General features: G+C 58.6%; 6 protein-coding genes across 6 annotated transcripts; 2 read left to right on the top strand and 4 right to left on the bottom strand.

The window, feature by feature from the left end:
- Window positions 1-292: 292 nt before the first annotated feature.
- On the bottom strand, window positions 293-1,104 carry BKCO1_780006 (myb dna-binding domain protein; the record flags this gene model as incomplete). The annotated part of the gene is made up of 2 exons (XM_020279101.1): window positions 293-749; window positions 926-1,104. 2 exons carry the CDS (start codon window positions 1,102-1,104, stop codon window positions 293-295), a joined length of 636 nt encoding a protein of 211 aa, XP_020125788.1.
- Window positions 1,105-1,467: 363 nt separating this feature from the next.
- Window positions 1,468-3,492, top strand: BKCO1_780005 (protein decapping 5-like; the record flags this gene model as incomplete). The annotated part of the gene is made up of 4 exons (XM_020279100.1): window positions 1,468-1,484; window positions 1,544-1,579; window positions 1,635-1,872; window positions 2,068-3,492. The coding sequence occupies 4 exons, from the start codon at window positions 1,468-1,470 to the stop codon at window positions 3,490-3,492; spliced, it is 1,716 nt and encodes a 571-aa protein (XP_020125789.1).
- A 3,556-nt stretch (window positions 3,493-7,048) lies between these two features.
- Window positions 7,049-9,150, bottom strand: BKCO1_780004 (cap-gly domain-containing protein; the record flags this gene model as incomplete). Its single annotated transcript, XM_020279097.1, has 3 exons — window positions 7,049-7,329; window positions 7,818-8,028; window positions 8,899-9,150. 3 exons carry the CDS (start codon window positions 9,148-9,150, stop codon window positions 7,049-7,051), a joined length of 744 nt encoding a protein of 247 aa, XP_020125790.1.
- Window positions 9,151-10,634: 1,484 nt separating this feature from the next.
- Window positions 10,635-13,459, top strand: BKCO1_780003 (myb dna-binding domain protein; the record flags this gene model as incomplete). Its single annotated transcript, XM_020279086.1, has 3 exons — window positions 10,635-10,649; window positions 11,138-11,958; window positions 12,355-13,459. 3 exons carry the CDS (start codon window positions 10,635-10,637, stop codon window positions 13,457-13,459), a joined length of 1,941 nt encoding a protein of 646 aa, XP_020125784.1.
- Window positions 13,460-17,325: 3,866 nt separating this feature from the next.
- Window positions 17,326-19,718, bottom strand: BKCO1_780002 (cupin domain-containing protein; the record flags this gene model as incomplete). The annotated part of the gene is made up of 3 exons (XM_020279075.1): window positions 17,326-17,582; window positions 17,665-19,601; window positions 19,657-19,718. The coding sequence occupies 3 exons, from the start codon at window positions 19,716-19,718 to the stop codon at window positions 17,326-17,328; spliced, it is 2,256 nt and encodes a 751-aa protein (XP_020125785.1).
- An 876-nt stretch (window positions 19,719-20,594) lies between these two features.
- On the bottom strand, window positions 20,595-21,368 carry BKCO1_780001 (uncharacterized protein; the record flags this gene model as incomplete). Its single annotated transcript, XM_020279064.1, has 1 exon — window positions 20,595-21,368. The coding sequence occupies one exon, from the start codon at window positions 21,366-21,368 to the stop codon at window positions 20,595-20,597; it is 774 nt and encodes a 257-aa protein (XP_020125786.1).
- Between the last annotated feature and the right edge of the window lie 5,550 nt (window positions 21,369-26,918).

Here is a 26,918-nt window from a genome sequence, read left to right as displayed (position 1 = left end):
GGTGTTTCTTGTACAGTCATTTCCGTGCAGACGAATGCGCCGGTCTGTGTCTGGTCATCACAGACGCGTCCTTCCCCTCGACTCCAGGTCAATGTTTGATAAAGCACTCAAGCCAAAGCCCCTCTCCACACCGTCAAAACGCCCACAATCCCATTCAACTTCTTTTGTAGCAAACGCCTGCCTGCCGTTAGACGCATCTCGCCGTATCGAATTCATGGCTTCTTCTTCTTCTTTCTTTCTTTTTTCCTTTCTCGTCATTTTTCTCCGTCTGTCACATCGCCCTGACCATTTCTCACTGCGATGCCGCCGCCGCCGCCGGCCCCGCCGCGACGCCGACGTCCTTCTCCCACGGCTTCTTCCGCTTCGACGCCGCGGGCGCCGTGCCCTGGCCCTCGAGCACCGTGTCCGGAATCTCCTTGATGCCCGGGATGGGCTGGCCCGTCGTGATCAGCTCGACGATGTGCGCGAACGACGTCGGGTACGGCGCTTCTTGTTGCTGGCCCTCTGCGGCGGAGGTGGTGGTGGTGGCCGGTGCGGATGTCGGCGGGGCGGAGGCGGAGGCGGAAGAGGATGTCGCGCCGCCGCCGTGCGGGGGAGGCGGGGGAGGGGTTTGGGAGGGAGAGGGCGTGGCGGGGAGGAGGTCGACGGGGTTGAGGCCGTTGGGGGCGGTGGTGGGGACGGCGGAGGGGGAGGGCACGTTCGCGCGGTAGGCTTTGTAGGCGTCGAAGTCGACGGCGGTGTTGAATTTGCTGGGTTAGGGGGGGTTAGTGACAATGGACGATTGGGGATTGGGAGAGAGGGGTAGTCATTAAAGATGGTGAAGCATGGTGCAATGATGCTAGCTTGAGGACGACCATAGCGACGAGGAAGCTCCAATGGCGGGGTATAATGCGGGGAAACATTGAGGTTGGGTGATGGAGCATACCGGGAATAGTAGAAGCAGCGTGCGCGGAGAGCCAGCTCCACTGCTTGTTCTGAAGATGCAGTGGAGCCTAGGATAGCTCCGAGACCGCTTTGAAACTCCGCATCCGTGTCCCACGGGTAGTTGTCGACCTGGGCGTAGATGGAATCGGGTGCGGAGAAAGAGTCTGGGGCAGCTGCCATGGCGCGAATTCTCGGAGATGGACGGCAGGATTCTTGCGGAGTAGTAGAAGTATTAGAGAAGGCGTGAGCAGTCGCGGGGCATCAGCAGTTGTGCAAGGAAGCGGGGGAGTGGGAGAGCTCGCACCCATGGGGCACATCAAGTCTTGGCGCGTCTTACGTAATGCCGCCGCCAGCTCCTCGCGGCTCACCTCTCGCCGACCTTCACCCCAGCGTCACAACACCCGCTATCTACATCCGCCCCCATCTGCCCCCCGCGCCACCCTCTCCAGCTTCAACTCCATCTTGCCTCATCCACGGCCACCATTGACCGGAGCTCCTGGGTTGCGCGCGCTGCTGCCAACTTGCACCTAGCTCAGCCCCACAATGTCTGAGTACATCGGGTATGTCGCCGTCAAGCTGCGCCATGGCCAGATCAATGGCAGCTAACATGGCGTCGCAGTGCCCAGATATCTCTGGTATCCAAGAGTGACATCAGGTCCGCCCTGCCTTGCCTCCCGAATCCGTCGCCTGTGCCTAACCCCAGCCTGCAGATACGTCGGAACCCTCCACGAGATCAACTCCGAGAACTCGACCGTCGCCCTCGAAAATGTCAGGTCCTTTGGTACCGAGGGACGCCGCAACGGCGAGGACGAGATCGCTGCCTCTGACAACATCTACGAGTACATTGTCTTCCGTGGCAGCGACGTGAAGGACCTCCGGATAGAGGGCAAGGTCGAGGAGCCCAAGCCCGCGCCGCCGCCCATGCCCAATGATCCGGCTATCCTTGGCGTAAGTCTACCCTCAGGCCGACCTCAACCCTTGTTGCAAGCTTGATGAAGCATTTCGGATGTAAATTACACAACTCCCCGAGAGCGCAAAACCGTGTGGATATCTCCGTTGCCTTCCTTCTGATCCGGCTCCTCCTACTACCACCTTTTGATCCAGAGCTTCTTATGGATTGATTACTGAACTTTTCGCGAATAGGCTGCTCGTCCTGCTCAGTCCACCCCGCAAGGCGGCCAGCAACCGCCGCCTCCAAACTTCCCCAATCCGCAGCACTTCCAACCGCCGTATCCGACCTCCGGTCCCGGTCCTTACCCGCCCTTCCAGAACACTCATTTCGGTCCTCCTGGTGCCTATCCTGGTGGCCCTGGTGGTCCCCCTCGTGGTCCCGGTGGCCCTGGGGGTCCTGGCGGCCCGGCTGGTTTCCCTGGATATCCTGGCATGCCGTACGGTGCGCCCCCCGGTTGGTACCCTCCTCCCGGCCAGGGTTTCCCGCCGGGTCCTCCTGGCCCCTTCTCGCCGCACCCCAACCAGATGCCCGTCGGCCCGCCTGGACAAGGTCCTAAGCCCGGCCCGCCTGGTCCCGGTAAGGAACAGAACCCGGTCGAGGCAGATGCCGCCCCCAAGTCTGCCGAGGAGAAGAGCAAGACTTCTACGCCTGCGCCAGCTCCTGGCCCGGCGCCAACTCCCCCCGTCGAGTCCAAGCCTGACACCGCTGCCGCTCTGGCGCCCGCTCAGCCCAACGCGGCTGCCGCCCCGCCGACTGGACCCAAGGCGGCACCTACTGGTCCGAAGAATGGTCGCATAGTTCCCGTTGTTCCCCTTGCTACGCCCGGTCAGAAGGCTGCCGCTCCTGCCGCTGCCGCTCAGTCCCCTCATGCCCCTGAACAGGGAGCCAACCCGCCGCAGCAGTACCGTGATGCTACGCAAGCTGCCACTGCTGCTGTGGCCGCAGCGATGGCCAAGCTCAAGCCGCAGGGCGGAGCTCCTCCTGTTCAGGGTGGCGATGCAGCCATCACGAACCTTACACAGAAGGTTGCGGAGATGCGTGCCGACGATAGGGCCAGGCACGGCAAGCCGCCTGTCGCTGGTGGTTTCCCTCAGCGTGGAGGTCGTGGCGGCCGCCGCGGTTCCGGTCGTGATCAGCACAGCAAGCCTTTTGAAGTTCCCGGGACCGATTTTGATTTCGAGTCTTCCAACGCAAAATTCAACAAGCACGATCTGGTGAAGGAGGCCATCGCTACAGGCTCTCCTCTGGGTACCCCTGGCGAGGAGATCGAAGAACCCAACGGAGCAACCAATGGTGCCGTGCCTGAGAAGGAGTCGGTTGTCATCCCTGCGGCTTCGTACAACAGGAGCAGCTCTTTCTTCGACAACATCTCGTCGGAGCTGAAGGACAGGGAGGAGGCCAGGGGCAAGCTGGGCGGCCACGAGTTCCGCACCGAGGAGAGGAGGAAGAACCTCGAGACGTTCGGGCAGGGCAGCGTCGACAACTACCGCGGTGGCTTCCGCGGCCGTGGTCGTGGCCGGGGCGGCTTCCGTGGCCGCGGTGGCTTTAGCCGTGGCCGTGGCGGCGCTCGTGGTCGCGGCGGTCACGCACCGGCCACTGAGGCTGGCGCTCTGTGAAGTCTGGGCTATTCTCGATAGGGGTTCATCGCTTATTGCATTTTTTTTCTTTCTTTCCCTTCTCGTCTCGTCCGAAAAGTGGGCGAAGAAAGGGAGAGAAGAGAACAGAAAACAAATCAGTACGGATTTCACGGATCTTGAACGAAAGCCCTCTTTCGGCGTTTTGTTCTATTTTTTTTTCTGATTAAACGGGCGAGAGGAGAACAAAGCATATGACGTGAGGGAACGGGCGGGGTAAGAGCTACTGCTGCTCTTCTTTTTTTTTGAGCTTGAGCTTCATTCGAAATGGTCTTTTAGTTGCTGCCTTTCTTCCCTTTTTTTTATTTTGCTTTGAATGCAAATGAGGCGATGGGACCACAAAAAAAATAGGGAGAGAGCATGCATGACAATGAGTTAGCTAGCACTATACACGGCGAGGCGAGAACGAGGCGGACGGGGACGGGGGGAAAACGGAGTAGCACGAACTAGAATGGTAATACATTCAAAAAAAAAGATTTCCCGGATCAAAAGAGAGAGAGAGAAAGAGAAAGAGAGAAAGAGAGACGACCATGTACAACTATCCATCATCGATCATTGTTTTTGCCTGACTCTTCTTTCTCTCTCTTGTTCGCGTGCGCATGTGTTTTGTTTATATTTTTTTTTCTTTTTTCTTTTTTTGCGGAAACGGATGGTGTGGTGTTTGGGTGGATGGAGCAGCAGGAGAAGAGTGCTGGCGCCCACATGTTCGGCGAAGACTGGGGTTGTAAACGTGAGTGAGTGAGTGAGTGAGTGAGTGAGTGGTTCGAGCGGGTGGCTGGTCCTGCAGGGCTCGACTGGTGAAGGAGGAGGGGGGTGGGGGGAGCGAAGAGAAAAGAAGAGGGATGTATAAAGAGTGCGTGAGCGTGACGTTCTGCCAATGTCGAACTCGATTGCATGCCATCCCCCCTTTTCCTGTTTCGATCACCCTTATGATTAGTTGGCTTGTTTTTCTTTTCTTTTTTTTAAACTTATCCTGATTGAACATGGGAAGTTTCCCGTTGAAGTCTTGCACAGTGGAAGGGGCGTAGGTTTTGTGGTGCTGGATGATGGGATGGAAGTGCCGCGGATAGCGTGGCGGTGCCTTGAGATGATGATGATTAGGAGGAAGGGGAAGAAGAGGGGGGGGGGGAGGGGAAGAAGAAGAGGAATAAAAAGGAGGGAGAGGAGAGACGGATGTTAGGATTGTGCGCCCTTCTATCTCGTTCTTCTTTTACTTCATGGCTAATGCTGCTGCTCTTCATTACGAGTCTCGCCTCACTTCACCTGGCCCTTTTTCCCCGATCCCCTCCCGTACAGCCTTAATTCTTGGACTTCCGTGCTTGTGCTTGTGGCTGTCCGTCTCTCGTATACGTTATTATTCTGCCTGTCGTCACGTTGACCTGGCCGCTAGTAATTCCTTCTCCTTTAGCAGCGGCGACTCTGAAGATGAGGTAGTGCTTTTTACTTGAGTGATCTATTGATGGAGCGGAGAAGATTTGTTATTACTAAAGTTTTTAAATAGGGGAGGGGACAAAGACTATACGTATTTGTTCTTATTGGTGGATTAACCATCGTCCTATTATAGGAGCAATACCGTAGAACAGTAGCGCAGGCGGAGTTGAGATTAGAGAGTGAAGTAGTTGATAAAGATTTTATAGCTTAGACTAATAGATTTAGTAGGTGAGCATTCGTGCAGGTTGGTAAAGCTATCCCTCGTAGGATTTTGCCAAACGGTATTGATGATGGTGAAGGTGGCGATGGTGGACGTAGTAGAGCACGAGGAGAAGTCACATGTATATTAAGCGTCTTTAGATACTATAATATGCAGTCTTCTTTCGTATTGTTCTATTCTTCTTTGAACCGAGTCCTATAGAAAGATGCATCCAGAAAGAACAGACGGATGGTCTCCTTGTCATAAAATTGCGCAGCAGCATCGATTCTCATGCGACCCCCGACGAAGGGAGCCAAGATTTAGGGAAAGCTCCAGGAAGTAATGGTATATTGACGGTCTCTCTGTGCTGGTATACCAAGAAGAAACAGCGGGTAAGCACTGGATGCTGGGAAGAAGCATCAAGGAAACATTTCCGACATCCAAGCTCTTCAAGTAAAAGTATGAGATACCGCCACTTGCACATACCTGCCCTGCGAGGCAAGGCGCGGGGAACTTTGGCCCGAATGCGGCAGGAGATTTACATGGCATACATGGAACAAATAGAAAAAATAAGGCAAGAAAAGCGAAAGGATAATGTTTCAAACAGACACAGGCCGCGTCGTGCACGAGCTGGGAAGGAATGCTCCGCCACACACACCCCAACCCAATCCCAGTATCGCCTTCCCTTGCTGCATTATGCAGCGTTCCCTACAATACGAGCGGAAAGACAAGCCGTGCCCCCCAATCAAAACGCATGAAGATCAAGACTCACTGTGAAGCATGCACGCACGCGTGTGAAGAAGAAAGTGGCCTCGTGCCTTCACTTTCAGCCCTCCCTCTCCGCGTCAAGACATCCGGTAGTCCGCAAGGCCACCCACGCACTCACTCCAAGGAGGGCTGTGCTTCATCCGTCCCTCCGTCTCTTCCTCTTTTCGCTCAAGTCCGATCGATACACAGACACACACACACTACTCTTCGGATGGGAGGGATCTCGTCATTTTCTTAGCGTCGGGAATCGGACGGTTCCCACCATCTCGCTCACAGCCGACCAGAAAAGGATTAAACAAGATCTGAGATTTTAATCACAATACCCGAGACGATGGGGTGGCGCGTACGGTCCGACTGCTTGAATTTCTTATATAACACAGAGGATCTCGATGCATCTAACTCGCTTGTTAGTTCCCGCTAGCCATCCTTTTGACATGGCGGGGGTGGAGATGGTGGCTGACCGATGGTGAAACCAAGGAACGAACCAGTCTAGTGGGTACCCGAGTCAGCTAGGCGGAGGCGGACAATATGGCCGACGGACGAGATGCCCATTTCGGCCTGGAAGAGGCTATCTAGGAGTCCGCACTCCCCCCATATTGGAGGTAGGTGCGTTTTTGACGAGCTTGCCTGACGGACGGAGGTCTGCTGTTGAGTCGCAAGTCGTGGTGGCTGGTGGGTTAGCAGCTTGTAGTACCGGCCGTACTTTTGGTCCGGCGTTTTCCATGGCGGATAAGAGAAGCCCCAAACGATGGAGATGAGGCGGCATGATGGTGGCGTTTAGCTTAGATCGCGTTGCGTGCTTCTTGTTCCTTGCCCGCTTTTTTTTATTTGGGTTTTCTGCAACTCCAGCATAGGGACCGTGCGTGTCTGGAGGGAAGAGGTCAGTGAACACAAGGGCACTGAACATCTCAACTCATGTTGGCGAGAGAGAAGGCATGGCCGTCCAACCGAGACCCATCCTCTCGGGTCACTGTGGTGCTCGGGTAATAGTGGTAAACATGAATGATGCTTTTCCCGTTCCTAGTCTATTCATGAAAGCCACGATCATATACACGAATGTTCCTTCTCCTCAGAACGTCATTGACAGAAATCTCGTCACCACTTCCCCTATCCAGTGTCCTATGTCTGCTTGCTGTCTTTCTAAATCTCCTCCATCTCCTCCGCAAACTCATCCACCTCGGGGAAATCACCCACCTCGACCTTTTCCGGGCGGACGAAGACACCGCAGTTGGGCTTGCAGTCAAAGTACTTCTTCCCCTTGGCGGAGCCGTCGTTCTTGCCCGTTGGCTCGTCCAGCACGATGCCGACCCAGGGGCCCGCTGGCGGGGGCAGTTCGGGAATGAGGCCGATGAAGGCGACAGTGCCGCGGCGGCCGTCAGTGGCGGCGGGGAGGAGCTGACAGCGCGAGTTGAGGGTGATGCCTGGAGAGGGAAAAGTTCAAGTGTCAGTGGGAAAACTTTCTTCTCTTGCGTTTGAAACTTTCCGAGATGATGTGGAAGACGAGGAACCAGAGAGTTGAAAGACTCTTTGCTGGGGACCGTCATGCTCATGCTCAGTGCAGGGGTGGAGGGGGTTGGGTGGAGGTCGAAGTTTGTAAAATCTGGCATCTCCGCTTCTCTGCCAGGCCGCCCGCTCAGCTGAGGCTGAGGCTATGTTGATCGTAGCTAGTAGCACTAAGCTAATGAGCGTGTAGCAAGAGCAAGGGTTCGCGGTCTAACTGATGGAAGTGGGACCGACGTAGACTTCTAGGGGAGAGAAGCTCAACAGATGGGATGACCGAAACCCCACACTGCTATTCTCTTTCCGCATATTGCCGATACGAAAAAAGAAATCCAAACGATAGGTTCGGAAAAAGCAAAAAAGAGTCACAGGGCAAAGAACAAGGCGAGTAGGGACATGGTATGCGTACTTCTCTCTTCGACCTCGCGCTCTAGGGCCTTGACCTTTTGCTCCTCGATGGTGCCGGCGTTAGGGTCGAAGCGGCCGAGTTTCTGCTTCTTCTTCCAGGCCAACACACTGTCGGAGCGCGTCTCATACTCGTCGGGCGGCATCACATACTTCTCGACGGCGGAAACATCGGTAAAGTCGGTACGGGCGCCGGCAGGGCGCGTATCATCAACCTGTTGGGTGGTGCCAAGGTACGTCAGTAGGGTGTCCGGACAGGTGTGACAAATGCAGCGGATGAGAAATGAAGCGCCTCAACGGCGGCCGTTCAGCAAAAGAGGTGATGCGTTGGCGCCTTGTCACGTCTATTGGTTGGGGGCAAGTGACGAGTAGCGGTGGCGCTGCAGCTTGTTGGACGTCTGGGTCTGAAGCGCCGATAACGCCGCACGCGGTAACAGCAGGTGTACACAACGGCATAGGCTACGTCCTGCTGCGAGGCCCCCAGGCGGCCGGCGGGCAGGCAGTTCATGTGGACACAAGAGTTCCCGCTCGGCTGGGTCTTCTGCATGGGATGCGCAGTTTGCCCGGGCTCGCGAACAGGCCATGTCCATGTGACCGGTGCCCAGAGGGAGATGACGGCGGCGCAGGTCTGGTCAAGGCTGTATCCAACTGCCCGCTGAGAGCGGTGGGGGCAGCGGCTCGGGTCCCAGGGTGTTGCTGGTTGGGCGGCTGCGGGTTCCCAGACAGCCGGGGCCCGGAAAAAGCAGTCTCGTGCAGAACAAGTGACGGGCCAGGGCCAACGAGCGGGGGGAACGGGTTGGGAAACGCCCGCGTCAGTCAGCAATAGCGCCTTCTCGTATGTCTGGCTCACGGTACCTGCAGCGCTTCGCCATCGAGACAGATCTTCAGATCGACTGCTGTGCCTCTCGAGATTAGGCGATCACAGGGCGGCGGAGGGCGTGCCGCGTTCCGCCGGTACACAGCATGCACGGCAGACAGACAATAGTAGAAGGGTTGCGCCACGGGGGGGGGGCGGCGCAGTGAGGCGCGGGCATTTCCAAATGGGCGGATACGAGAGGAGGGAGCCGGCGCTATGGAGGACTTACGTAGATCTCGGCGTATGGCTGCAGAGGGAAGTCTGACAGCAGGGTTGCGTCCTCGTTCGGCGCGTCGAGAGGCACGGGCGCCTGCGAGCCGATCCGCAGCGAGAGCTTCTGACAGGAGGCCGGGATGCCGGTGACGGGCTCGAGGCGGGTCTTCAGGTGGGCAAGCGTCCAGGAGGGCGTGACGCGGCGCTCGGAGGCCGTGTTCGGCGACGAGACCAGCAGCGGCACGTCATGGGCGGGCTGGAGCGACATGGTGGCTGGGGGCTGGGGGCTCGAGTCGCTGGCGGGTGGGTCTGGCGGTTTGCTGAGGGGCGCTGACGGAGCTCGTGCGTGGAGCGGTGGGTTGGGTGCGCTGGAAGGCGGAAAGCGCGTTGGAAATGTCTTCTAGCGGGAGGTTCGCTGGTGGTGAGGGATGCCGGCGGGTTAGGGTGAGCCCTGGTCGCGCAGACGGTGGACGTCGCGCAGGCTAGGGCGGTGCTCGCACCGGCAGCCCGGTAACCAATGCACAGCGATCTGCTGCAGCGACGCAGCAGCGACGGCCGACCACCGACGGCACCCTCAGCGCCGGCGCCGCTGGCAGCGCGCGGGCCCGCGGGCTCTCGCCTGCTCGCAGCGCTAGGGCAGGCGCTGGCCGCGGCTGGCCGCGGCTGGCTCGAGTGCGGCGGCGGGCCAGATCGATCAGATTCTGGAGGGGTGAGGCGGTTCGGCCCTATGGCCCTGGGGAACCAAGCGTGCAAGTGCATGAGGGAGTCGACGTCGCAGCACGCGGCTGCACCAGCCTCGCGCGCCCTCCAACCGCGGCGCGTGGGCCTCACCGCCCCCCGCCTGCCGGGCGGCCAGCTGCCAGGCTGCCAGGCTCCATGTCCGCCTGCTGCCAACCTGCGCGCGCGCGAACGCCGGCAGCCGCGGCGGTCGGCGGTCGGATGACTTGCTTGATGCGCGGATCAATCTGGAGAGCGACGGGTGACGGAGCGACGGAGCTGCTCGCAGCAACTGCCGCGCGGTGGCAGCCTAGCCAGCGGCCCTCCCGCAGCTTAGCGAGGGCTGCGAGCCTGAACATTGGGCGTCAATCCCAGCGCGCCGGATCTGGCTTTCCCCATCCCACCACCACCCACTCTGAAACCGGTTCTCTCGCAGGCACATGGCTCCCAATGCGTCACGCCATGTCCCTGAGCGCCTCACGTGGAGTCGCACACGGCGCGCGACGCGGTGACGACCGTTGGTTTCACCGCTCCCATTCGTATAACGCAGCCGGCTGCGCAGATCTCGCGCATGCTGCTTCGGTGCTTCCTCAGGCATCCCTGGAGCAGTTCACCGCCCACCCGCCGTGACTGGCCGCCTCAGCGCAGCCGATCGCCAGCCCAGCAGCAGCCCAGCAGCCGGCAGCCTTTGCCAGCGGCCTTTGCCAGCAGCCTCCACTGCCCGCCGCGCCCGCCGCCAGCCCAGCCGCCGCGCCCCAGCCGGCCATGATAGAAACCGCCCGACACGTCATCAGCTGCAGCGCTCCAGAGGCACCCTCGCCTCGGATCACGACCGCCACGGAGATCCTGGCTGAGGCCGCGCCGTGGCTCCAACGCCGCCATCCTGCATGAACATCGTTGCCCAGCGCCATGCTAGGGAAGGATCAAATTTTCCGCCCGCCTGGTCGCATCATGTTTTCTATTCTTCGTGGTATTTGCAAGCTTCGGCTGTTGACCCACGCCCACCCCTGCCCCTGGCCCTCTCCCAAATAGCACATGACGGCCCGGCGAGTAAGAGCCCAGATCCCCAATACAAAGACGTAGTTGGCTCCAACCCAGGCGCTTCTCGGAGCTTTTCGAATCTCGTCACCTCTGACTTGCCACCAACCTTGGCCAGCCGCCGGCCCCATTTACTCGCCAGACGCACCCCATCATCACTTTCACATCAGCCTCCCCCGCCAAGCTCAACCCGACGCCAGTACCTGCCCTTCCCGCGCAGCCTCGCCCTCTGCGCCCACTCCACTCTCCCCTGCCCGCTTCCCTCGAGAGCCCACTGCCCGCCTGGGATCCCTCCAAGTGTCCTCTTGCCTCGATCCCGCCTGTGCAACCCGCGAGACTCGCCCCCATAAAGCCCACCTCCGCCTCACTCCTTGACCGAGGCCGAGAGCTCCGCCACCAAGCTCCGCCACCAAGCTCCGCCACGAAGCTCCAGCTGGCCCTTTGCCATTGAAGTCTTTGATTGCTGGATGGCCTGGCCTTCGACTGGAGGCCAGCCGTAGTCATCACTTTTCAATCTGGATATCGCCTCGCTGCTCGAGTCGCGAGACGCTCGCGACTCTGCGTCTCCCCGGACCCGGAAGAGCACGTCTTCGCAGGGCTCCACCTCACACGTTGTAGCCGTAACGAATGCCGCCTTGCAGCAGCACCAGCAACAGCAGCAGCAGCACCAACAACAACAACAACAACCGGGGGCGCCGCCTTCAGCAGCTTCCACCTACCTTCCGTCAGCCTCGTACGCAACCCCCCGCTCCACCACGACAGTTCCATCTCCGTCACCGCCGAGAGCACCGGCACCGCAATGGACTCCGGTCCAGCAGCTGCCCTCGTTCCGGCAGCGCGGTTCTCTCCCCGATGAGTTCCAGCAGCAACAATCCCCTCCGGGCCCTGGGTACATCCATCAGAGCGGCTTCCGGCCCATCTACTCGGGAAGCGTAGCATCGGCGCCATCTCACAGCAGCACGCCCGGACCGTATTTCCATTCTGTGCCCTCATCTCAACACGCCCCCCTGCACCCCGCAGCGTCTAGTCCTGTTTCATCTAACAAGCGCACAGCGTCGTCAGCGCTAGGGTCGGGCACGGGCGATGCCGTGGGGGGCGGCGGCAGCGCAGCCAAGAAGGAGAAGAAGCTAAAGGGCAAGTGGACCGACGAGGAGGAGAGGCTGCTGATCAAGCTGCGCAGCAGCGGGATGAAATGGGTCGACATCTCGCAGCAGAACCCGGGCCGCAGCGCGACGGCGTGCCGGCTGCGCTATCAGAACTACACGGAGAAGAAGGAGTGGGCCGAGGACGAAAAGGACATGCTCGCCCGCCTCTACCATCGGTATGCTTTAGAATTTTCCCGTTGCGTTGGCGCTAACGTCGTGGCACCTAGGGGCAAGGTGAAACTGGCAAGCGACCCGCATGAGATCGTCGAACTAGCTTGTGCAGATTGGATCCATCGTCCGGATGCACTGAAGAGCCTTTGTGACGGGCCCTGGGCGCTGCGCCGAGAAGCAATGCAAATTCTAGGGCCGGGGCCTGCCGCAGCTGCCAAAGTCATCCAAAGCGCGACTGCCACATGCACAAGCTAGACTCGCTCAGATCTGGTGTCCGGGTGCTTGCCATGTCATCTCGCCCAAGCCCACAATGCCGTCGTGCTCCAAGTCGTCGACATCGCATCCTCCCCGTCTCTGCACCAAAGCACAACCCGCTGACCATGACGCTCCGCCCGCTACAGGTTCATGGAAGACATGTGGAAGCGCATCGCCGACGAGATGTGCCGGCCGTGGCGATCCTGCGAACGCATGCACTGGCAGCTGGGCGAGGAAGAGATGCTCCGCCGCGCCAACGTGCAGTATCGCGGCGGCGGGCCCACGCCTCCCGGCGGCCACCACGACCTCGACCTCGATCTCGAGAACGACAACGACGACTCTCCGCCCTCGACCGGCCGCCTCACCGACAACGACCATGCGACCACCTCGCCCTCGTATTCCCACACCACAGCCATACAATCCCCCCACCAGCGCGCCCACCACCACCACCACGGCCCACACCAACACCAACCACAACACTCCCCCTACGCCCATCATCTCCCCCTCTCGCGCGACCCCTCCCGCGAGCCCTCCCAGCAGCAACAGTGGCCACCACCACCACCTCTCCTCTCCTCCACAATCCCATCATCATCCTCCTCCCTCCCCACGCGCCCAACGAGCGCGACCAGCACCATCGCCAGCGTCGGCCAGCCCATGTCGCCGCAGATGCCGTTACCGCCAGGCATGCGCCACCACACTCCGGCCGCCGCTGCGCAACAGCCGCCAACGCTCACCCTCCACCAACCCCTCCCCACCACGGGCGGCTACTACCACGCCCCTCTGCTCGGCATGCAGCAGCCGCCGACCCCCGGCGGTGGGGGCATGCGTCCCGTGACGCCGCTGAGCCTGGCCGCCGCTGCTGCTGCTGGAGGAGGAGGTGGTGGTGGCGGCGGCGAAAACAACAACGGCGGTGGTGCGCATCAGCGTCACCAGCTGCAGCCCAACGCCAACGCCAACCCATCCGGTACAACCCCTCGGACCGTGCCGACGGTCGTGCATGGCACAGGCGCAGGTGCGGGGCCAGGGCGGTTGGCGAGCCCGTTCGCTGGAGGAGGCGGTGGTGGCAGTGGCAGCGGTGAGAGACCCACGACGGCGGGAACGGATGCGGAAAGGGACTCGGCGACGGGGGAGGCTGCTGGAAAGAGGCACCGACACCACTATCATCACTATCCTCATCAGTCGGCGGGGTTTGTGGCGGACATGGACAGCGCTGTTCAGGTGAAGAAGGAGGCGAGGGTGGGCGATGACTGAGTTTCGTTTCGTTTCGTTTCCGGGGTTGAGAGGAGGAGAGGGGGAGAGGGGGGGGGACTCTTTCCCCTTCTTCTTACTGGTCTTCTCTCTCTCTCTTTTACAGGTACTGCATTGGAATACTTCGGATTCGCGCAGGGGCTTAATAGTGCTCTCTTTTTTTTTTTTTGTTGTTGAGCGCATGGGCATTAGCATATGGCATGGCATGGCATAGCATAGCTTGGCTGGCTGGCTCATTTGTTTGTTTTTTCTCTATACCATCTTCCGGCGATTTTTAGCTGATGACTTTTGCCTAGTTACTTGTTTTATTACCTTTTTTTTCATTTGCAAGCGTGTACTTTGCTTTCTTTCCCCCTCTTTTCTTCTCTGCTCCCCCTTCCCCTTACTTTTTTCATTTTCATTATTTTTCTCCACGTCTCCACACCATGACTTCATGATGACGATGATGATGTTATGAATTATGACTTTTTTTTCCGACTGTTTTTTGTGTTGCTGTTTTTTTTTCCTTCGCACAGCGTGGACGGTTTCGCAGCATCGAGACAGAAGCAGGGTGAACTCGAAAGAACGGGGGTGGAATGGGGAGTGTGGGTAATGGGATGAGTTGATTTTTTTGGTTGGTCAAACGGCTTGCCGCAGCGCCCGAGGAAGAGAGGAAGGATCTGCAATCGATACGGAACCAGTGACGATGACGCGGTGGGCGGAGAGCCGGATGCTCGACAGATGATGAGACGAGGAGAAAGGAGGAGGGGGAACAATAACATGGAGATCGCGAAGAGAAAAGATGGTATGTGTGTGGGGCGTGTGTGAGGAAGACGACGAATGGCGTAGGAGGCGAAGTGGCAGGAGGAGGAAAGAGGCCATCAAAGCACATTGCAACCCCCCATACGATATATCGCCATTTCCCGGCATCATTGGAGAAAGGAAGAACCAACATTACTGGCGGCTGTCTCTAACAACTCTGTCTCTCTCTCTCTCTCTCGCACATATCTTTTCCCTCGCATCAGCAACTTGAGCGCGAAATCCGCATCCTCGACTCCTCGGGCGAGCATCCACCATACCAGACTCGTTTCCACTTCCGCTATATAAACGGCCATCTGTTTACTATTGTTTTTTTTTTCTGTCTCCTTAGGATCACCACTGTTGTGTGTTTTGTCGACGCATGCATGGAGGCTTTCTTCTTTATCTATCTATTCAATCCACCATCCAACTGTGCTAATGACATGTGCACAACAAGCACAAGCGAAGCCAAGGGGTGACGGACGGACGGACGGACGGACGGACGGGACCCGGCAAAGGAATCAACAAGCAGATGAACTGATGAATAACGGAACGGCATTGCAAAGAATAATCTCACATATAGAAGGGGATCGTCACATAGACTCGGGACCAGCAGTCAGGAATGCGTATGAAAGGAGCAATGGAAGTTCTTTCTCTCACCGCCCCTCTCATTTTTTTTTCTCAGAAAATCGTCACATATTTCCAAGGCATAGAGGTTCTTCACCGAGGAAAAAAAAACCCTTCGGCATTTGTCGTCATCGTGCTCGCTCTTTCTTCCTCTCTCTTTCCCTCCCCCATCGCATTTTTTGCAGTAAAAACGGGTGAGTACAACTAAAACGCCAACACCACCAACCACCGCAGTCGCCCGCGTTCCAAATTTGCGCCACCCGCTTTGCTCCCTTGGCAGAAACACACAAAACACCAACCAATCAAGACGCAAGGCCGGCCAACGACAAGATACCAATGACCTGTCACTCAAGAGAAACAACAAAGGGGACGGTTCCCCTCACCCAAGCAGACCAGTAGACGAACGAGAGGGAGAGAGAAAGAAAGAAACCAGCACCACGTCCACCGGTTAACCCCCTTTGTGGTCCTCCAACCACCGCCCAACAAACCCCGCCCCATCCTCCCATCCTCCCTCTGTCCAAATCCGCCAACATCCATCCATCAATCGATCCCACTTCCAGTCCCACTTCCCCCTCCCCTCCGGATCATAAGTCCCCGGTTCATCAAGTCGGCGACTCCCCCTCGCGGACCTCGCAGCCCTGCGCGAAGAACACCCTGGCGTCGACATCGTGGTCGTTTGAGATGCTGTAAAAGTTGCCTGCGAGAGAAGAAAGAAAGAACACACGTAACGCGTTAGCTTTTGTTTCTTTTCTTTCTTTTTTTTTTTGGATGTGTGTTCATATATGCAATGACGAAAAAGAGAATACAAGAAGAATGCAAGGAAAGGGGGGGAAATCGAAGACAGCAGCAGGAGCGGCGGCGGCGGCGGTCTTATCGCCCCCTAACAACGGCAGCAGCGGCGGCAGCAGCGGCGGCAGCAGCAGCAGCAGCATCAGCAGTGACTTGCACGACACACACGACCGACCAAGTCCATCCATCCATCCATCCATCCATCCAGCGGGAAGGAAGCGCAGGTGCAGAAGATGAGCCTGACCGCCAGCCAGAGAGGGACGAGACCAAATGTCATTTGTGGGACGGGCGAACGACAGACATGTCGAAACACAGCGCACGTCAGGGGGGAAGAAAAAAAAGGCGGCTGCAGGGGCCGACGGGGAAGGCAAAAAAAAAGCCCCGATGAACAGGTGGTTCGTGGTCGTGGTTCGTGGTCGTGGTCGTGGTCGTGTCCGTTGCGAATCAAAAACCCGGCCCTGGCCTGGCCTGACATGACATGCGTGGCCCGCTACGTGATGCGTGTAGGTGTGTGTGTGTGTGTGTGTGTGTATGCGTCACAGGCGGCTACACCGTCTGCCGTCTGGTTGCCCTGTTGCCGCTGACGCCTGCTGCCGCTGACGCCTGCTGCTTGCTGATGACGTGCGTGCGTGCGTGCTGCGTGCGTGCTGCGTGCGTGCGTGTGCGCGTCGTCCGTCCGTCCGTCCCGGCCATTGTCTGTCTGTCTGCAGACGGCGATTCTCGTTGCTCTCTCTCTCTCATTCTCTCTCTCCACTCTTTGACAGCAGCTTGACGAGGCACAGAAACGCCCGTCAGTCCGACCAGCACCACACACACACCCATGAACAGACCGGCCCCCCCGGTCACACACACTAACCGACGGACCGGTGTCAGGGAAGCAAAAAAAAAAAAATGACAGATACGCTGCATTGCAGCGGGTCCCGGCCGGGTGTCTGCCGATTGGACGTGAGACCCTCCCCGGGGGGGGGGGATCGTGCAGTTTGCATGTGTGTGTGTGCGGCCTTCCCCGGGTTACACTGAATGCGATACGGGGTGGGTGGAAATCCAGCATGCTGTGCGAAAAGCAGCAGCGGCGGCGGGGTTGCAATGAGCGGTGGGGGGTGGGGGTGGTGGTGGTGTCGACGATGCCGTTGTGTGTGTGACCGGGGGTTGAAATAAGGAACAACAGCGATCCGAAGGCGGGTGTGTGTGTGCCCCGACTGGGGTGGGGGGCCCCTCCCCCCGAGCTGCTGCTGTGCCTTATTGTTTGCCGGAGCGAAGCGAAGATCTGGTTCGCGTCGTACATTGGTACAAACGGCTGCCTTGGGCTGGCGCCACAATAACCGCATCCATGCACGCCCTGAGGCCGCCTGCTGGGGGGCTGCTGGGGGGCTGCGGTGCGACGGAGCCAAGCCGAGCTGGGCCGGCAGTTGCAGCGATGCGTTGCGACCATGCCATCTGCACCCGCTGCCGTGCAACGAACGCTCCGTCGGATGCAACAACGTGTCTAGCCGGCGCCAGACCCGCCCACCAGGGAAGAGCATAAAGTGACCGCCCGTCACACATACGTGGTCTTGCACACCGACTCACCATTTGCATTCGCCGCCAGTCTGCCTGGACCCGCGATGCAGCCAACCAAGGAAAAAACGGGAGGGAAAAGAGAGGTGCGAAACAATGTGACCAGACGAGACGGAACATTACTCACCTCTTGGCACCATCCACACCCCACCCTTGCTGATGCTGAACTCGTTGTCGCCCACCGTGACACTGACCTTGCCGTAGAGCAGGCAGAACGCCATGTACATGCGCCGCGAGTTCTTCGACCGCTTGGATCCGTGCGGCGGAATGTCGACGATGCCTGCCCCAAAGTAGGGGATCCCGAGAACCTTCGAATATCGGAAATTCGCCCCTGCCACTTCTCTTGTTTCGAGCGCGGCCGCAGAATAGGCAATGTCTGTATGTCGTGTCAGGCCACGTAATGCAAATACACCCGTTGGAACACGCCGCATTGTAGCACAGCAAGCTCGGGACTTTACCTTCGTTCCGCCCGCCCTGATCGATCACCGTGTGTGCCTTCTCGTCCCAGCCGTTGACCCAGCCCTGCATCACGCCCGGATCAATCTCCCACTCCTCCAGCTCCATTTCCGGCTCCTCCTCGATTGCGCTTGCGCTTTCCGACCGCTTGCCGGCTCGCTTGCGTGCCTTGGCGCGCGCCGCGGGACGCTTGACTTTCTCGACATCCTCGGCACGAACAATCTCCTTTTTGGTTCCGTCGTGGCTGTACTCGATCCTCTCGTTGCGCCAGTACTCGATCGGCTTGGCCGAGATCCTGCCTGATCGGGTAGTTCGCGCTCCCGCGTCATCAAAAGGCGTGCCCTGACGAAGGATTTGGAGACTCCGTGCTTGACTTGCTTGACTTGCTTGACTTGCTTGACGTGACCGACCCGGCTCTCGCTGCGAGCTCGGTTGGGATGGAGGTGGCGGAGGGGGCATGTCCTCCTTCTGTTTGCCCTTTGATTTGCTCTTCGCGTCGTCTTTTTTCGACGTTATTCTGGCATTTGGATCGCGCTGCGATGGGGGAGGCTTCTTGGGTGCTGGTGTTTTCTTGGCCTTCTTCGCCGGGCGTTCGGGCAGCTGCATCGGTTCCTGAGGTTCGTCCACGTGTAGGTCAAACTTCGAGCTTGACTTAGGCGGCCGTCCCCGTTTCCTCTTCGCTAGAGGCAGCTCCGGCTCAGGTTCTGGTTCTGGTTCATGTTCGGGTTCAGGCTCCGGCTCCGGTTCCGGCTCCTCTTCCGGCTCCTCTTCCTCCTCTTCCTCCTCCTCCTCCTCCTCTTCTTCTTTCTCTTCCTCTTCCGGTTTCTCTTCCACTTCTTCCTCAGCCTCGTCTTGGCCGACTTGTTCCATTGACGGCTCTTCTATCGACGGCTCAACGTCCATTGCGCTTTCATCCGCGACGTGTGTGTTCGGAGCTGGTCGTGATTGTGCAGCCGATCGCGACCTCGCAGGTACCGCGGCGCTGGTCGACTTTGCGGATACCAAACCTTGATTCTTCTTTGGCCGTCCTGCCTTCTTTTTTGGGGCTGATACGGGCGATTCCTTGTGCTCCAAGCTTTTCCTTCCCTGACCGCGAGCTTTGGTGAGGCGTGGCTTCGGCTGCGGTTCTTCGGGGATTTCCATTGAATTCTCCTCGGGCTCATCCGCCTCGGTGTCACCGCCATTGTCTTCAGGGAGCATCGGCAGCGAGTCGTCTCCGCCGGCCGGTAGCGGGCTATCCCCCCCAACGCCATTGACCGCGAGCTCGCTCTCTTCGAGCACGGTCTCATCCTCCACAACGCTCTCGTCGTGTGTGCGCTTCTTGCCGCGGGCGGGCGAAACCGGCAGATCGAAGACGTGTGGGCGGGGCTGGCCCCGATTCCTGTTCCCGCTTCCCGTCGCTTTCGCATTGTCCTCATCAATGGCGCCAAAGTCCAATCGTCTTGCGACTGCGGGATGGGAGACGGCGCGATCAGGAGTGCCCGAGGGCCTGCGCATGGCCGACGGCAGGCCCGTGGATTTGCGGCGAGGGGAGGAACCAAGGTGGGTCTTGATGGGCGAGCGGGCCATGGGCGGGGGAAAAATGGAGGCTCTCCCGGGACGAAGGGACTTGCGGGCGCTGAGGGCGGCGGCGGGTTCGGGCATGGAACCTGTTGGGGGCAGTGTTGTCTTAGTAGCTTCTTCTTCTTCTTCGTCTTCTTCTTCGCTGGCCAGCAGTTCGTCGACGAGACTGTAGAACGGCTGGTCGCTGTGTTCGTATATATGGCGGGGCATACTTTGCTGAAGGTCCATGTCGGAAGAGGTCAAGGTCTTGTCGGGCTGTTGGGGTTGGTTGTTGCGCTTCGGGGGAGACTTCTCGGGCGAGGAGAAGATGCCGTCGATGGGCTCCATGCCGTGTTCATCGCGCACACCGGTGTCCTTGAGCGTGATGCCCGTCTTCCTGCAGCGAGTGAGCATGCGCAGCCATAGGCGGGGCGTTTGTCGGGGATGCGCACCTTCCTTGGACTCCGACATTGAAGAACTGGTTGTCGCGCGTCTTGGAGGCGGCGGGCGCCATGGCGACGCTGATGGATCGGCGGGTGTGGGCGGCTGGCGGGCGCGTCGGTGGTGGCTGCGACGCGTGGGGAGCGAGCTTTGGCGGGTTGACGTGTTGCGCATGAGGAGCGAGTGTTTACCGTCGCGTTGTCCCGTCCCCCCAGCTTAGCGGTTGGCCCGAGCGCCCGACCCTCGTAACCACAACCGCAACCCAACCTCACTTCATCTTCCATCCTCGTAACGTCTCAGTATATCAATCGATCGATTGGAATGTCTTAGCGTTTCCGCTCCATCGATCCTTTTGGGCGGCTATGCGCGCATCCGTTCTCACTTTCCTTACTACAGAATCCAGGCGTTTCAATAGGTATCATCGAAGTCGCTGCATAGAGTTTGGATTCAATGAGACGATGGAGTAGATTCGAACTTTCTAAATCCAGAGTCATGCAACCTTATAAATCGTCCATGGCACTGCTCACTCCTACATTGACGCCTTAGCTTGTTTGGTCAAGGCGACTAGCTACGAATCAGCATATATGCAGTGTGTCAGGAGGCAGAAATTGCTGCATTCATGTGCCGCTCGAAGCAGCCGGGGTATCATCTAGTTAAAAAAAAAAAAGAAATGAAGAAGGAGCCCCTCCTACCGCAAAGACCGCTGCTGAGAATTCCACCCGCAAAGCCGAAGCCAGAACGTCCAAACCCCAAGAGCAAAAGCCAAAAACAAAATCCCAAAACCAGACCAAGGCATCACCGCAGGAAGTTCACCGCCGAAGCGGCACCCGAGCCAGAGCGAGAGCAAGAACTAGGAAACCCAAAGCCAAAGGAGACCGAAAGAAACCCCCACCAGGACACATGAGGCCCATCCCCTCCCCTCCCCTCCCCTCCCCATCCCCATCCCCACTCACCCCCTCCTCCCCCTCCCCTTCCTCCCCCCCTTCCTCCTCCCCTCATCCCCCCACGCAATCTTCAACGCCTCCCCCCTCCCCATCAAATCCTCCACATCAGGCGCGTACCAGACCCCCTTCCCTTCTTCTCCCTCACCCACACTCACCCTCTTGAAGTGCTTCCGCACTGCATGCCTCACCCCGCTCTTCCACGTCGCGCCGGCGGGCGACGACGCCGCGGGGAAGCGCGCCGGCCACCGCGCCGACAGCCACCCGTAGACGTGGGCGAACTGCACGGCCGGCCGCCGGGGCGAGTGGCGCAGCGCCGCGGTCTGGGCGGCCCAGCGGTAGCCGGGGAAGCCGCCGGTGGTGGTGGTGGTGGTGGTGGGTGAGGCGGCGACGGCTGGAGCAGCGGCGGCAGCGGGAGCAGCGGCGGCAGGGACGGGCAGCGGACTGGCGGGGGCAGCGGCGGGACTGGCGGCGGCGGCGGTGGTGGTGGCGGTGGGGTGGGGCGGCTGGCCGCTGCCGGCGTCGGGCAGCTGGATGTAGCTGCCGTCGGCCATGGCGGCCAGCTCCCAGTCGCCGAGCGGCTGGTCGTCCTGCTGCTGCTGGTACTGCTGGTGCTGGTGCTGGTGCTGGTGCTGCTGGTGCTGGGGCGGCGGCGACCTGGCAGCCATCATGTTGATGACTGCCTGAGTGCCCTCCTCGGTGAGGACACTCGCTGGGATGATGTGGACTTGGCCACCGACGCTGATCTGCAGGTAGGAGGTGGTGTTGGAGGAAGAGGACATGGTGAGGGCGGATTTGAGGTTGTTGGTGAGGTTGTTGGTGTGAGGTGTGTTTTGTGGTTGGAGATGTGCTTGGTGTGCTTGGTGTGCGTGCGAGAGATGAGTGGGCCGAAGAAGAAAAGGAAGAGAGGTTGCGGCAAGGACGAGAAGTATTTGTGAGCGACCTGAAACTCCGCTTAGCTTAAGCGAGGCAGGACGGTGGCTGAGTAAATGTATCTCAGGTGTGTTCTCCGTGGTGTTGGACATTTCGAGGTGAGGTGCTGAAGGCATGGTATCGTGGTGTTGCGGGGGGAAAGCGTCGAAACTACCCACGAAAACGCGGGGCGTATACAAACTCGACCAAGCGAACCCAATGGCACCCATATCAGGCTTGTTCTGAGCCATTGGCAACTGCGTTCTGGGTCCTGAAGATATGGGTAGCCCCATGGGGTGTTGGTAGCCTCCCTGGAGAACATCCCAGGCACGGACCCAGCCCGGACCCACTCACCCCAACCCCCCGTCAAGACAATCACAACTGCTCAGCCAATGGCTGGCCTGCTATATAATGAGCGGTCGGAATGTCGGGCTTTTGGGGCCCTTTGGCCGACTGGGACTCGGGACCAGGCCTTGCTGCACAGCGGGTATCGCGAGTCCCCAGGACATGGCGGAACCCAAAGGCTCTCCCGCATGGACGCATTAAAGCTCCATAGTAGCTAGCACAACAGTATACCAAGCGTCGCCTAGCAATTCGAATGCCATGGCCTGCTGCCCACGATGGCACAAGCCCTGCGCTTCAAGCGCTGTCACGACGCCGTCACTTCACTCCACCACGGTAGTGACTGCGTCGATACCGCTCAGGCTGACAGCATTGGCATCGCTACCCGCTCTAAGAGTTCAGATGGCTACTTGGGCATCCTTAGAGGCTGGAGGAAAGCTTCCTCGAAGACATCTACTCTTCCAATTCAGTGGCCGACCGGCGCGCGATCGCCTCAACAATGCCTCGACACCAGCGTAGACACGCGCGCAGCGCTTGGTCGCATTTCAAACGGCTCTCCTGGCCGACCGATGATTGTCGCGCTCGCTCTCCGGAAGAGCAGTCATCGTGCTCAGCTGGTCCGCCAGCCTGTGAGAGCGCGCCCGAGCCGCCCCCCGCTGGCCTCTATCCATTAACGGCGGCACGCGTGCGTTCGCTCATGCGCCCGAACATCTCGCCATCAGCGCGAGCGTGCGACTGAGGCCGGAAAGCGTCGCCTCACCCTCAATCCCGCCAGCCAGTACGCCGACCGATCCGGGCGCCTCGACCAGGACGCTTCCACTGCTCCAACCTCACCTCACCTCACCTCACCTCGACCCGTCAGCCCGAAGTCGAACAAACAACCCGCACACGCAAGAAGTGTTTCGTCGGCCCTAAATCTACTTTGCGCACGCAGCCTCACCTTCACGTCCTGGCCGAAAGCGGCGCGCCGCTCACCTACATACCTTAGCCACGACCGGGGATCTTGGGAAACAAATCAGCGAGGACTTCTCCCACGACGTGGTTGATCTCAAAAGAGCGCACGCGACCACGTGGAAATGTACAGCAGACCGTCTGGTGCCTTTTGAGCTACCTCCAATCTATACCAAGAAGGGCGAAATCGCATTGTCTCGGCATGGGAGGCTGTGTAGGAATTTTTGAAGCGGATGGAATATCCATGCCATCGCGGGAAGGCACATCGGACATTCATGTCGATCCCGGCCGCAGTACGTGGTGACACTGGTGATACTGCAGAGTCGAACCGAGCCTTTCAAAAGAATCCGAGAAGTAGGTCCAAGTCTACTTTGGAGATCGCTTTCGAATCTCATCTGCATACCCAAGGGCTGGAGCAAGTGTACAAACCTTCTCAAAGATCTCTCGACCGTCTTACCATCTAACAATCACTCTCAGTTCCACAGCGCACGTGCTCGAACATGCAAGATTCGCCGAATCTTCGTCACGCGAAAAGGTCACATTGGTCTGGGACCGGCGGAAAAACAAGACGCGGTAGTTCTCTTCGGTGGGCAGGTTCCGTACATTCTGCGCACACAACGCGGTTCATATATCTTGACTGAGGATAGCTATGTCTCAGGGACCATGGATGGTGAGGTGGCCAAGCAGTTTGGACCAGACATTCGAAATTGTGTCACAGCGGGTCTCTTGCGGATTCTTCTCATTCCAGATTCGGCCATGACCATCCCTCAGTTCTTCAATCAACTCCTTCCATTGCACAGCTGCCAACGTGTGTAATGCTGCAACATACCGCTCAAACCGATGGAAGACCTGCCGCTGAGTTCCACAAAAGTTAAGACTCAGCATACTTTGGGACCGAAATCCCGTGGGATGACGTTGGAAACAGTGCGGTCCATTAGCCAGGGGAAATGGGCACATGGCATGACATGAGCTCACAGGGATGAGTAGGAATGCCACCAGCATCTGGCAGACATGTGAACCGTGGGAGTAACGTACTCGAGGTACGGGTTATTCGATGATTGGCTTGCTGAAGATATTTCTCCGAGATATGTAGCCATTCACGTTTCTGGTACGTATTTTGCAACATTTCATCTCTTAGAAAACCATCCTCCAATTATTGACCCCCGCCCCTATCCAGTGACGGCGAATACCTCCAAGGCACATTCCGTCCAACACAGCCTCGACGCCGAAGCCACCAAAAGCTCCTGCACTGCCCCCACGAACCATACACCTACCTACCCACCCGCTCCGCCATTACCACCAGCTAACCAGCCCGTCCCGTCCACCGCCCCGCTTTTCACCAGCTCAAAAAACCACTGACGACCCCAATCTCGAATCGCCGACCAATCAGCACACACGGCCCCCATCATGGGCAGGAAAAAAATAGCACCGCCTCGTCAAGAAACCGGTACGCTAACACACCAGCGTACCAGAGAAACGAAACAAGGAAAAAGAAAATAAAAATAACCATCAACAACGGGACGCCGGCGTACGGAACCTAGGTACCCGCACCTGCCGAAAACAACCGTGCATACCTGCCTACCTACCTACCGCGCCCCGCCGCGGCACGAAGCCGATCAACCAGCAGCCTCATCAGGTCCCGCCAACTCCCTCCCCCTTTTCCCCCCCTCCCCGTCCCCCGTCCGCTATTATACGCAGGGTTTACCTTACCACAGCCCGTCCACTTCAGCCGAACTAGGTCGTCTACGCTGGTGCGGAGCGAGCGAGAGCGAGCGAGAGCGCGCGCCGCGGGCGTCTACTCCCGTCGATAGTGCGAACCGAGGAATGCCAACGGGCATCGTAGCCGCGTGGACATGGTGGGTTGACGATTGGACGCGGAGTATTATTGTGGCGGGAGTTTCCCTGCCCGTCGGCAATGGGGTACCTGAGAGAGAGAGAGGGAGAGGGAGAGGGAGAGAGAAGGAGAGATGGTGTCTGATTGTTAGTCTGTTTTCTTTTTCTTGTTTTTTTTTTTTTTTTTGCCCCGCGATTCTTTTAACGGCGGGGCAGTGAGTAGGCCGATGGATGCCGCGCGCTTGACCTGCCTGCCTGCCTGCCGGACGACACGTTCGGATGGCAGCGGGCGGCGTTGATGCGGTGGTTCGAGGTGTGTACGTGTGCGCGCGGCAAGTCGGGACACCTAGGCCGGAGTCTTCTGGTGTGAGAAGAGAAAGCTGCTTTGGCATAACCGGCAAGGCCCACTGGAGGACATTACCATTTTACACGTGAAGAGGACGGCAAATGAGAGGGAGAAGGCCCCGGCCAAGCAAATGAACATGGTCGTCCCACAAGCCATCGGCGTAGTCAACGCGCGACGAGGACGAAATGACGTAGCGCTCGACCGCAGCAATGTCCGGCCGGGAGGACAATGTGGAGTAGTGCGTACTATACTAGTCAGGCCGGCAACGTGAGCATTTCGGAACTCGATTAATCACAAGACCTCTTTCCCTAGGCGCGAAATGGCAGGTAGGCAGATGACATCACCATCGCAGCCGACGGAGAATTAGAAGTTTCCGTCGCACGCTCGCTCGGGTGCATTTCCGTCTCGCTGCAAATCTTGCCTTTTCCGCTTGGACCGTGTAGGTATCCCATTATCGATAGCGCAGCAAGCAACGGGCAGCAGTGGCATCCAGCAGCGAAGAAGTGTCCGGTGAGAAGGCGCTAGGCCCCAAGGAAACAGATAATAAGGCGAGACACGACGGGATGGGCTTGTGTGGAGCAGTGCTGATCACGATGCTGGCCTCAAACGTTCTGGAACGCCCGCTTGGACGGCGTGCTGGGGCCTGCGTTCTTTTTCCGCCGGGGCTTGGATGCTGACGAAAAAAGAAATAGGTAGCCACGTTGTCGTTTCTCGGATTTCTTCGCTTACAGAGTTGATCTCGCCAGTCGAAAGGTGCACACGCCCGTGGTGTTGCGAGAGCCAAGCAGAGGGAAAGCGATGTGTCCTCCTGTCTCACTTTGCAACCCTCGCGTCGTGCTCGCTTCGACTTCTTTGCTCTCCGGCCAAGCCCTGAGGCGCGGAACAAATGGTGTTTTCTCCGATCCCTGCCTGCATCAAAAAAAATGATAATAAAAAAAATCTGCAAAGCTGCTACAAGGAAGGTTTTGATCTCGGAGATTGGTATGTGCATGCACGGCAGCCACAACCAAGGCACAACGGCGACAAGGGGAACTGCCACAAAAGCCACAGCCCTAGGAACACGCCGCAGCCCGCCGCGGCTTAGTCACAACGGCAAACGCCTTTAGCCATCAACTCACTTGACCGGTGGTCCACTTTGGGATGGACCGCTTCGTGAGGAACCCGCGCACTAGACTACCTCTAGAGCTCCGCTGATGACAGCCGAGCCGCCTTCCGAGCAACCCGTTCCATGTGACGACGACTGACCACGACGACGACGACGACAACAACAAACGACGACGATGCCCGCCTACGTCTGTGCTTCCGCCAGTTCGTCCGTTCGCCGTCTAGCAGCACAGTAGACTTTCGCACGAAGGATCCCATAATACAACGAACGCTCCGCACGGGTGCACATCAAAGCTTCCCAAAACACAGACCACCAACCCAACACACACCCCTGCCATCATCACACAAACCCAAGCACAAGCGCCAGAGAAGGGCAGCACGGGAAAGCACTGACACGTTTCCGACATCTCCGACGCTGCCGCCGCACCGGCCATCTCACACATTATCCGACGAGCCGTGTGTGGTGGGAGCCCGATAGAAAGAAAGAGTGTGACGGCCCCATCCGAACCACCACATGCCAATATACAAAACGAAATAGACGACGACGACGACGACGGTGATGAGGAATGGCCCGTTCACCCGCCCGCCCGCCTACCCGCCCGCAACAGCAGCCCAACACACACAAACACGACAACTCTCCCCCCCTAACCGAAGAACGAACGCGTTTCACCTCCTCGCCCTTCCTTTCCTTTCCTTCCTTCCCTTCCTGCCCAAAACTGCCGTTCGGCCGCGGAACGCCGAGCGCCTCTTGCCGTGCCGTTGCGTGCTCGCTCGGCTGCCTCCGGCACCACCACCACGCCTCCGGTAAGTAGGTAGGTAGGTAGCCATGGAAGCACCCCCCCCC

The sequence above is a fragment of the Diplodia corticola genome, assembly GCF_001883845.1.
Source record: "Diplodia corticola strain CBS 112549 chromosome Unknown scaffold78, whole genome shotgun sequence".
Lineage (NCBI taxonomy): Eukaryota > Fungi > Ascomycota > Dothideomycetes > Botryosphaeriales > Botryosphaeriaceae > Diplodia > Diplodia corticola.
The sequence above is the reverse complement of the archived record's forward strand: the minus strand, read 5'-3'. Positions and strand labels throughout refer to the sequence as shown.